General features: G+C 37.8%; 1 protein-coding gene across 9 annotated transcripts in view; it reads right to left on the bottom strand.

The window, feature by feature from the left end:
- GIGYF2 (GRB10 interacting GYF protein 2) overlaps positions 1–12,002 on the bottom strand; it is a 145,754-nt gene that overhangs the window by 58,856 nt on the left and 74,896 nt on the right. For 8 of the 9 annotated variants that reach the window (XM_032857500.1, XM_032857502.1, XM_032857504.1 and 5 more), the window contains one exon: positions 2,003–2,182. In XM_032857500.1, the coding sequence (XP_032713391.1) occupies positions 2,003–2,182 (180 nt within the window). Of the gene's footprint in view, positions 1–721; positions 875–2,002; positions 2,183–12,002 lie in introns of those variants that run through there. The other variant, XM_032857507.1, reaches the window with a different exon arrangement.

Raw genomic sequence — 12,002 nt, 5'->3', positions numbered from 1 at the left:
TATTACTATCATTTCTAAACCGTCTGTTAAGTATGCACCATGATAGGAATCTATCCTTCTAGGCATCTGGCTCATGTTTTCCTCTTACTGAGTTTCTTAAGTTCAGCTCCCAGAGTGGATGCTTTGCTGTCCTTAATCGTCCCATCTCCCATACATCTCCAGTTTTTAGCCCTACTTTAACCAAATGTAGAAATCCCTAGCTTATAAAGACTAACCACTGCTTTTTAACGTCCTCCAATACCAGAATAAAAGTCTGCTACAATTTTTATACTATAAAAATTAGTCAAAAAAGTATTTAAACTTTTAATCAAATCATAAAATAACTATAATCTAAGAAATGTTAAGAGTAAAACAACTGATATAATCAGACAACTTTTAAGAATGCTGGGTTGAAAAAATAGATGGTATTCTTTTTTAAAAATGCTTATTTCCAGTGTTTTTTCAGCCAGCCCTGTATATTATATACCCCAAACTGTTTTTAAAAATATAACAGTGAAAAATTGGGGGAAATTAAGTTAATGACAAATAAATCGGACATGGAAATCAAATCAGAGACAAAGATTTTTTAAAAAGACAACGTATGTCCAAATCTAAGTTGGGGTAAGGAGGGTCAGTGGTAGAAAATGCATTAAAATTTTACTTTGTTTAACTAACTCCCTTTAATAGAATCGACATCAGACATTTGGCCTCACAAACACTGTTGGTCTTCCAAAACATTCACCTTGTTTGTTTTTGATCCGTTGGAATTTCTCTTCTCGCTCAGCTCGGACCCTGTCCATTCTTTCACTGAATGCTTGTTGGAAACATAGTCTACAAACCCTTTTGCTTACAGGCAAGCTCAGCACAAAATGCCGTGATGCCTTGAAGAGAACTGTAACATCTGGTTGCCCAGCACACAGACTCATGAGAATTGCCTAGATAACTGTGATGTAAACAATGCCCACTTATGACAGAAAACTCACCCAGGGGTCAGCCATGAGGAGTTGGCATAAAAGCATCAAAACTATATACAAAGATTAACTTCACTATGTGTCCACCTATCCATAACTACCTAAAGCACTCTGAATGCTTTTATAATGTTTACTTGGGCTGAGATAAGTGATTTTGCTAGTAACTTGATTTTAAAATGTAAATGAAAACAGTTTGATTATGATTTTTTCTACTAAAAGTGAGCTTCTCTGGCATATGGTCGATAGCTAAAATAATGTTATGCACATGAAATTCATAAGGCAAATATACACTCTTTGTGCACTCTGGTTCTGCATGACCCCACGATTCAAACTACAGTGGCATCTGATTATCATGAGGCATGGAATCAGCACTTTGGTAGGGGATGAACTTTGACACAAAGCACCAGTGTCTTCAATTACCAGCATATCTAATGTCAGGGAAGAACAGTTTGAAGCATTCTTAAGAGTCAAACAGAAGAACTTAGAAAACGACTAATCACTACTATTCTCTCTCTCTCTTCTAAAGTTAGGACAAAAGAATGAACTTATGATTATGTTTTTGACCTGGGCTTAGAGTTTATCCTTCAAATGAGCATAAATCACTTATTCGGGACCAAAAAACCCTGAAAAAATACATCTTTTATTATACAGGAAAAGTACCCACTTTAGGGAAAGCACATATTCCTTAGTGAGCATATAATTACACATTTGTAAGTTTTAAAGCATGCTAAAAAAATACAACAATTCAGTGTCACAAAACTGAAGGAGACCCTCTCACGGTTTTGCAAAGACAGGTGCTTTCCATTAAACCACACTATTTGCTCCAGAAAAATAAAAATGATTTTCATCAACTGAAGAGATATGGGGGAATCTTCGTGCTGAAATCTCTTTGTAGTGATAAGAGTGTGATGTGATGATACAAGTGTGAGGACATAAAAAATTGAGTCCTCTTTTTTTTTACTTTACCTATTCATCTTTCTCACTTGATTGGTAACAATGTCCTTAAATACTCCCTTATTTTGGTCCCTGCACTCACTCAGTAGGAGCCTTACCAGGGCTGTGGGGCCGCCACCTCTCTCCGTCACGTCTCGGTCCAGCTAGTCGCCAACCTCCATCTTCATCTTCTCCATTTTGTTCCTCTCTAAAAATACGCCAGTTTTCACTTTCTGATCGTATAAATTCATGCTTTCTTCCCACAGATGTTGGTCCACCTTCCTCAAAATTTGGTCTCCCTGTAATGAAAATAAGGAAACGTGCTTCAGCCAATACGGATTCTGAAAGCAGACCAGAAGGCTCAGATCACGCTTTTGTGCAGACGTGCCTACCCCAATGCTCAGGAAGCATGAGTAACAGAACTGCTGCGGACATACGCATCTAGTACTAGCCATACTTCTTAAAGTGCAACAGTCACAGACTGGGCAATTACTTTTTATTTTTTTATCTTGTTTTATTTTTTTTTTTAAGATTTTATTTATTTATTTGACACAGAGAGAGAGAGTGACACAAGTAGGCAGAGCGGCAGGCAAAGGGAGAGGGAGAAGCAGGCTCTCCATGGAGCAGGGAGCTGATGCAGGGTCCCAGAGCTCTGGGATCATGACCTGAGCCAAAGGCAGATGTTTAACCGACTGAGCCACCCAGACATACCTGGGCAATTATTTTTTAAACAAATAATATGTGCATTATAAAAAGGGGATGCAATGAAAAGTTAACCAACCTACCTTACCAGCACATACTACTTTTTAAAAAGTCATACAAGAATTTTCAATTATAGGATGCATCTTTACTTATTTCATTAACTTCTACTGGCAATTCCGCCCAAAGAGAATATCTATAAAATTCAACCTATCTTTTATTATAAAAAACACTGTAAACTCAAAAGTAGACAATGTGAACTATAATTTTTTCATTTTCATTTACTCTATTACATTATAGGCATACAACAAATTGCTTCTGAACAGAATGCAAAACTAAGCTATGTGTAACCTAATGCCAGTCAAGGGTTCCATTAATGATGAAAGAAAGCCTGGTATACTAAGTGAACTAAATTGGTACTTTCAAAAGATAAGATAATTCCGAACTGTGCAAACAAATTATTTCTTTACTCACCATCCCATGTGCTAACATAAACAATTAAAACAGATTATATAAAATCTCACATTAAATTAGTTGAAAACCCAGAACATACACTGATATCTTCCATTTATGACCTAAAGTTAACTATACTTCAGTGACAACCTCAATTCCTTGGGCTAAGCCACCAAAAAAAGTGAAAAAAAGTTGTACAGTTGCATCTGAAAATGAGGAAATTCTAATTTCTGGTCATCCTCTTAAATTCGAATTTCATATGTATTAAGATTCAATATCCTTTTTGCCCAAACACTTATTAGGTTATTACCACAAATTATTCTATTGAAAGATAAAATATCTGGAAATCTGCTGGGCAAAATGCTACCTGCTTTCTTATTACAGCAGGCAGCCTCTAAGATAGTCCCCAACAAGCCCTGCCTCCTGGCTATTGTGGAATCCCTACACCTGAAGTGTGGACTGCACTTACTGGCTAGCTCCCAACGAACTGAACACAGCAGAAGTGATAGAGATATCACTGCCAATATTAAGTTAAAAACAACTGTGACTTCCAGATGGGATGCTCTCTCCGTAGCAATCCAACTGCCATGTCATGAGGCAGCCCTATGGAAAAGCTCTTATGGCACAGAACTGAGGCCTGCCAACAGCCACATCAGTAAGCATCCAAGTGGATCCAACCCCAGTCAAGCCTTCAGATGACTACAGCTGACACCTTGACTGCAGCCCTGCAGTCATAAGAGACCCAGGTCAGAGTCAATCAACTACACTGCTCCTTCCTATCCCACAGAAACTGAGATAATGCTTGTTGTTTTCAGCTAATAAGTTCTGAGATATTTTGTTACAAAGCCATAGATAATAAAAACACTCATCTAAAAAAACATTCATCCATCCGGTTTATTCTTCATAACAATCCTCAATATTTAATTTATTTTAAAAGATCTTATATATTTACTTGAGAGAGAGAGAAAGCATGAGAGGGGAGAGGGTCAGAGGGAAAAGCAAACTCCCTGCTGAGCAGGGAGCCTGATGCGGGACTTGATATCGGGACTCCAGGATCATGAGCTGAGCTGAAGGCAGTCACTTAACCAACTGAGCCACCCAGGCACCCCAACAATCCTCAATATTTGAAGTTATCTTGGGGCGCCTGGGTGGTTAAGTGGCTGCCTTCAGCTCAGGTCATGATCCTAGGGTCCTGGGATTGAGCCCTGCCATCAGGCTCCCTGCTTCCCAAGCTGAGCAAGGAGCCTGCTTTTCCTTCTCTTGCTACCCCCTCCTTTGTGCATGCTCTCTCTCTCTCTCTCTCTCTGTCAAATAAATAAACAAATAAAATCTTTAAAAAAGAAATTATTTGGGGGACCTGGGTGGCTCAGATGGTTAAGAATCTGCCTTCAGCCTGGGTCATGATCCCAGGATCCTGGGATTAAGCCTCATGTGGGGCTCCCTATTCAGGCAGAGCCTGCTTTTCCCTCTCCCACTGCCCCTCCTCCTGCTCATTCATTCTCTCTCTCTGAAATAAACAAATAATTTTTTAAAAATATTTGAAATTATTTTTCCTATTTTGTAACTGAGAATACTGAGGCTCAAAAGAACAACAAAAGAGAATTGTCCAACACACTATTTAAATGGTATAGACAGGACTCAAATGTTAATCTTCTCATTCAACAAACATTTATTGCACATTAAGTGCCAAGTTTTAGGAAATCAAATACAGATATATATCTGCCCTTGGGTTCAGATTCTAGGTTCTCTTGCTCAGATTAAGAAAGGCAACCAGCTTTACAAAGTACCACATCTACTATATGACTTGGTGAAATATGTAGCTATACTAACAAAAAAGAAGCAAACTTAAGGAAACCCCTAATACGGGGACACCTGGGTGGCTCAGTTAAACACACAACTCTTGATTTTGGCTTAGGTCATGATCTCAGAGTTCTGAGATCACTCCACATCAGGATCCATGTTCAGCAGGGAGTCTTTGAAATTCTCTCTCTCTCTCCCTCTTCCTCTGCCCCTACCCACACCATGCTCTCTGCTCTCTAAAATAAATCTTTAAAAAAAAAAATCCCTAATACATAGATAGATAAATAGAAACATATATAGATAAATGATGGGAAATGGCTTTTAACCCACATAATCAATCACAAGCAGTATGTGCCAGGTACCATGCAATGATTTGGGAATACAGTAGTAATCACATGATGGATGCACTAGACGAAACATTCACTTTCTTTCACCTACTTTTACACTAAGCCTTTGAAAAACTAACGAACATAGCAAAGCAAGAGAAAGAGCAGAAATTGCAAAATGCTTAACTCATCAAAAACTGATCACTATAATTTTTTTCTAACAGATGATACACTACAAAACATTAAAATTATTAAAAATAAAAATACTAGTAATCCCGGGGCACCTGGGTGGCTCAGGGGGTTAAAGCCTCTGCCTTCCCTTCGGCTCAGGTCATGATCTCAGGGTCCTGGGATCGAGCCCCGCATCGGGCTCTCTGCTCGGAGGGGAGCCTGCTTCCCTCTCTCTCTGCCTGCCTCTCTGCCTACTTGTGATCTCTGTCAAATAAATACATAAAAAATCTTTAAAAAAATACTAGTAATCCCTCAATCTTAGAAACAGAACTCTATCTGTAGTTAGCTTTTATTTAACTTTATATTTTTTATAGTTGCAATCAGTATACCTACTATTTTCATAGCAAGTACTTCTCTGTGATTATACATCTTCCCAATCATACAAATGGGTACATACCAGGTATACTTTGCAGCCATAGTGTAATCCACTAGATTATTTCCCACTGGACATTTACTTTATAACCAATTTTTTATGAACTATATAGATAGACAAGAAATACTTTTCTGAATTATGTCTTCTAAAAAAAAAAAAAAACCTCAAAAGAGTGCAATTACTAGGTCAAAAGACAGACTTTGTCCACTGCCTCTTTCCCTGAAAAAAAAAAAGGGTCAAATCAACACACCATTTCACATTATTGATACTAAGTACTGATATCCTTTCAAAACCTTTTTACTACTTTAATAGTTGTAAAGTGGTAAATTAACACAGCTCAAATATGAATTTTTCATATCAAAGATATTTCCTGTTGTTTACTGACTTTATGTCCCTTTGTGTAAACTGTTTATATATCTTTTAAACTAACAGCTTCTTTACCTTTGGACCTATCAGTCCTACATATTAGTACCTAATAAAAAAATAAAAAACATATTAGTACCTAATAAAAAAATAAAAAACACAATGGGGTAGGGACACTTTGCTGGCTCAGTTGGAAGAGCATGTGACTCTTGATCTCAGGGCTGTAGGTTTAAACCCCACACTGAATGTAGAGATTACTTAAAAATAAGATCTTAAGGAAAAAGAAAAACAGGAAAAAAGAACAGGGCAAAAATAGGGAAAATACAGGAAGAAACAAAATCTGGCTTTTCTACTTATTGAAAACCATCTTGTAATTTTCAACAATTTTCATAATGTTTGAATGACTATGCCATACCTTGTTCCAAAAATGATTTGAGACTGGTATTTTGAAGATAAAGAAGAGCACAGTACTAAACAAAGAATAAAAATCTTGCATTCACTACACCTGATTTTACTTCTGGCCCCAATTCTGATTTATACACCCTGGCTTTAAAAAAAAGAAAGAAAGAAAAGATCCAAGACGCGCCTGGGTGGCTCAGTGGGTTAAAGCCTCTGCCTTCGGCTCAGGTCATGATCCCAGGGTCCTGGGATCGAGCCCCGAGTTGGGCTCTCTGCTCGGCAGGGAGCCTGCCTCCCCATCTCTCTCTGCCTGCCTCTCTAGCTCAAAAATCGTTAACAAAGTAGTTCAAATTTTGTTACCGAGTGCTTATTTCCTCAGCTGCAATATAGTTTTTGATATGTCACATATTACATAATTAATAACTATAATAGAAATATTAAGGTAACAAGGTTCTCCAGGCTTGTTAAGCATCTGCCTTTAGCTCAGGTCATGATCCCAGTGCCCCAGGATCCACCCCTGCTTCGGGCCACACATCAGGCTCCCTGCTCAGCGGCTCAGTAGGAAGCCTGCTTCTCCCTCTCCAACTCCCCCTGCTTGTGTTCTCTCTCTCTCTCTCTGTTTCTCGCTGTGTCAAATAAAAATCTTAAAAAAAAAAAAAAAAAAAAAAGAAGATTGAAATGACAACTTCTCCAGTAAACCAAGAAAAGCCAGAATAACATAATTCTAACATGCCAAACATCCCATATAGAAGTGCAAGGTATGTGGAGGTTCCACCTCAGGAGGGTCAGTGTCATTTTCTTTTTCTCTCTTTTTTTAAAGATTTTATTTGTTTATTTGAGAGAGAGCACAGAGGGAGAGGGAGAGGGAGAGGGAGAAGCAGACTCCCAGCTGAGCACAGAGCCCAATGTGGGGTTTGATCCCAGGCCCCTGAGACCACGACCGGAGGTATAGGCAGACGCCCACCTGACTGAGCCACCTAGGCGCCTCTCACTCATTTTCACAAGAGAAGGACGCAACTAATTCCCCAACTTTTAAGTGGACTTCACTCAACGACTCTCCCCATTCCCTTTATGAAAACCTTTTCCTGAAGTATAACATTCTTGCCAAAAAGTACATAAATCACAAATGTACAATTCCAAGAGTTTCCATAAAGCAAATATATTCACATAACCAATATTTTTAAAAAAGAAAGTATCTAGGGCGCCTGGGTGGCTCAGTTGATTAAACTTCCAACTCTTGATTTTAGCTCAGGTCTTAATCTCAGGGCTGTGGGTTCAAACCCTGCACTGGGCTCCACACTCGGCATGGAGCCTACTTAAAAAATAAAAAATTAACAGAAATAAAAATTAAAAAAAATATATCAAGAGCGCTCAAAATTCTTGCTGTCCTTCCAGTCAACCCTTCCCAAAGTAAGCACTATTTCTGACTTTCATCTCCGAAGATTAGTTCTGCTTTTTTTAACCTTTTATGCAAATGAAAGAATCCTTTATGTCTGGCTTCTTTCACTGAACAATATGGGAGACTCATCCACAATGCTACAGAGAACCACAGCTTGTTCTTTTACACTGCTAATGGGATCTCACTGTATGGACAGATCACAATATATTATTCTGTTGCTGATTTAGTTTGTTTCTAGTTCTCTGCTGTATGAATTGTGCTGCTATGAGCGTTCCTGGATATGAAATTTAGTAAAAGGTTCTATTTCTGTTGGTCTATGCCTAGCAGTGAAATTGCCAGGAATAAAATAAGGTATATTCAACTTCAGTAAGCACTACCAAATATCTTCCCATAAAAACAGTACTAACTTTACCATTTTTACCTGTTTTACTCAGACCTCTATGAAACATTAACATGAGTGCTTCCTCTATAGACAAACACAATTAAAAATGAAGGATTAAAAATAAAGGAGACTTAGACACAGCATCTACCCTCCAGGTCCATAGCTCAGAGACAAACATGTAAACAAATGCATCCATTTATCTCATCTAATCATCATTTTAACCACAAAAATTAAATTTAACATTATCATCTCTATTGTTCCTGTAAGGAAAAGGATACCTGTAGAGGGGGTTTCCTAAGATCACACAGTTGAGTAGTGACCAAATCAGAAATAGAACATGGGTGTTCAGAGCACCTGGGTGGTTCAGTCATTAGGCATCTGCCTTCAGATTGGGTCATGATCCCAGGGTCCTGGGATGGAACCCCACATGGGGCTCCCTGTTCAGTGGGGAATCTGCTTCTCCCTCTCCCACAGCCCCTGCTTGTGTTCCCTCTCTTGCTGCGTCTGTCAAATAAATAAAATCTTTACCAAAAAAAAAAAAGTATTAAACTCCTAATCCTGGGTTTACTCACAAATTTAACCCACTGGAAGAGCAAAAATTCCAGAAAAACTAATGGAGAAGGAAGCAGCTCTGGAATCAAAGTCTAACAAACTCTAAAATGGCAACAGACATACTACACATGGCACAGCTTATAGACAAAGACTACCAACATCTCTATAAGGGGACGATGGGACTAAAGGTATTAATATCCCAACAGAAATCATGTCAAGGGGCACTTGGGTGGCTCAGTCAGTTAACAGTTTGTCTTCAGTTCAGATCATGATCTCAGGGTCCTGGGATTGAGACCCGAATCAGGCTCCCTCCTCAGTGGAGAGTCTGAGTCTCCCTCTCCCTCTGCCCTTTCCCCCTGCTTGTGTGTTCTCTCCCAAATAAATAAAATTATGTCAAAATATATACCTCTGAAAAAATTTTACTTCACTATAAAAATTTTATTCTAGAATTATTTTGAGGGGAAAAATGACTTCAAGCACCATCTAATAAAATAAACATTTCCAACTACTATTAATATAACTAAAACTTATACTGCATGCAAGAACTGCTCTAAAACATCAAAGTACATCTTTTACTACCTAAACGATTACAGTATATTTGTATCTATGTAGATCTGAGTGGGGAGTGAAAACGTCAGAAAGAATTAGATCTATAAGACTTGTTTTAAAAAAAAAAATACATACATTCGTGTATTACAAATATAATTTAATATAAAAGCTAAATACCAGAAGTCATTCCCAGGCTATTAGAGGATGCTACCTAAAGTTCCTCTCATGTCTACAAACTCCAGAATTCCACAGTGGCCCATGAGGAACACCCAAAAGGCCCTTCTCAGCATTTCAAACCAAAGTCCTCCTCCTTCCATAATACCAGCACGATAATAAAGTTGAGTAACCAAGTACTTTAGTTTACTTCTTCTTAAATTCTTAACAGAATAACTTGTAAACAAGACTGAAAGTAAATGTAATTGAACAATTTACAAATGTAATGCCTGACCCAAATATTCCTAACCTACAGTCCATAAATGAACTCAGGGGTAATGAATCCTTGAACTAGAAGCACATATTACGCTGGCATATTTTCTTTTATCAGGGAAAAGGGTCTAAGGTTTTTGTAGAGTCCTAAAGGTATCTATAACCTTCAAAAGATAAAGAAACACAAATTTAAAATGTATTTTCTTCTTTTCAATGTAGCAAACATGACCGTTTTATAATCAAACTATATCTATATATGTTATGTTCTTATATCAACAGTAACTGAAAATGTATAAAAGGTGCTAAAATGCAAATGTACAACATACATAAACATTTTCCCAATGGCAGTAAATACTTGGTTGTTTCTGACTTAATGTATTAAGTATGAATAGGATTCTTCTAAAAATAAAATAAAATTAAAATGGAATATTGGTTACATTTGGACCAAGTCTGGTCTAATTGAGTAGACTTCCTAAGGAGAAAGAGCAGTAAAAGGGCACCTGTGTGCATGTCTGACTCACAGCCAAAAACGGTGTTTATGGAAAACTTCAGATGGAGCAAAGAGGCACTCAGCCAATAAAATCTACAGCTGTGAGACTTGGAACTTACAAGTGCCCAAACTCCAAAAGCAAAAGTGGAATTATGGGACAGACTTTGAAGCTTGTTTATGTGCAAATTTTTCTAGGAAGAAACTTTTTATTTCTCTATTCAAATATATAGTCTCTGATCAACACTAAAAATATTTTCTAACACCAGAGAAAGTAGTGAAAGGAAATCCCATCCAGGTGTTGATATTTACTTTCTTTCCCTATAATCAATTGTAAACAAAACTCACCATGGCTAGGAAGAAGTTTAAATCTTTTATCCAGAGATTTGTAGCTTTTTTCCCATCCTAATTCCTAAGAGGTTAGAAACTGCTCCACTCATTAACATTGTTCCCGAAAACACAACAGTTCCTGGCTGGGAGACACACTGGAGGGGCTGCAGCGTATCAAAATCTCCTTGAAAAAATACCTCTTGTGCTTTGAATATACCCCATACCCTACAAGCCTCATGTACAGTCATCTGATGGTATACACCCAGGCACTGCCTCAGATCTCTGGGGAAGAAGATGATCAATAGATGGGCTTGATGCAGAACCGGAAAGGGACTAGGCACCTTCTAAAGAAAGCGAAGTACACCATGTAAGAAAGAGCAGAGGAGACAGGGCTAAAGTTGCAAAGTTGGGAGATTATTCATGCACACAGCAGGACACTACACTCCAGCTACAGCATTTGTTATTCTCAAGTACAAGTTGGTATAGTTACGGTCTATATACTAGATTACTTTAGCCAGAGAGAAAATCAAACACCTTTAGGGACAGAGATTTGAATTTAATAAAGAATAATATATCTAGTCTTGGCACCTTGCTTAATCAAAATTTTTAATAAAAAATAAATCAGAGAACAGATACCTAGTGTTTATGTTCATTCACAGAAGAAATGTTTTAGAACCATCTCCAACTGAAATCAGTAACTCTGTTTAGATAAAAGGGCCCATGTATTTTAAGGTGAAGTTTACATACCATCTATGCCAATATCAGTTCCATCTCAACTAACCTGGTTGAGGTTTCAACCAGAAAGAAACTGAACTGCTCAGGCTATTAAAATGGGAGTACTATGCTCCTGACTGGACACTCTAAAACCAGTCTACAATATCCATATAATTAGCAACTAGGAACCAGTCTATAGACCATAGCAAGACTTTCATATTGTAGAAATCAAGAAACCAGAACCCTTCTTCCCTTAAGACATTTCTTTCTTGACAATCGTTTTGCCAAATCATTCTTCCCTTAACATATTCTGAAACAGAGTATATTATGGAAAGAGGCTTCTAAGTTTGGTAAAATCCTTCACCATCTTGGCTAATTATAATGGTGATGCAGGACACATGGCAAATACACTCCCATACTTTCTTAAAGGCGGTGTCACACTCTGACTTTTTTACCCCCGCAATCCATCAACTGTCAATTGATATAAAGTATAATTCCCTAACAGTGTGTGTAGGCAATAAGCATCACATCACAAGTCCCTATTTTATGCTTTTACCTTCTCTAGTTCTGAAGGTCAAAGTTTCCAATGTTATGTCTGAACTTGTACTAAGATGTTTGGCATTCATAAAACAAAGA

Source organism: Lontra canadensis, unplaced genomic scaffold (genome assembly GCF_010015895.1).
Source record: "Lontra canadensis isolate GAN:19392208 unplaced genomic scaffold, GSC_riverotter_1.0 scaffold13, whole genome shotgun sequence".
Taxonomy (NCBI): Eukaryota; Metazoa; Chordata; class Mammalia; order Carnivora; family Mustelidae; genus Lontra; species Lontra canadensis.
Note: the sequence above shows the minus strand (reverse complement) of the source record. Positions and strands in the feature narration are given on the sequence as shown.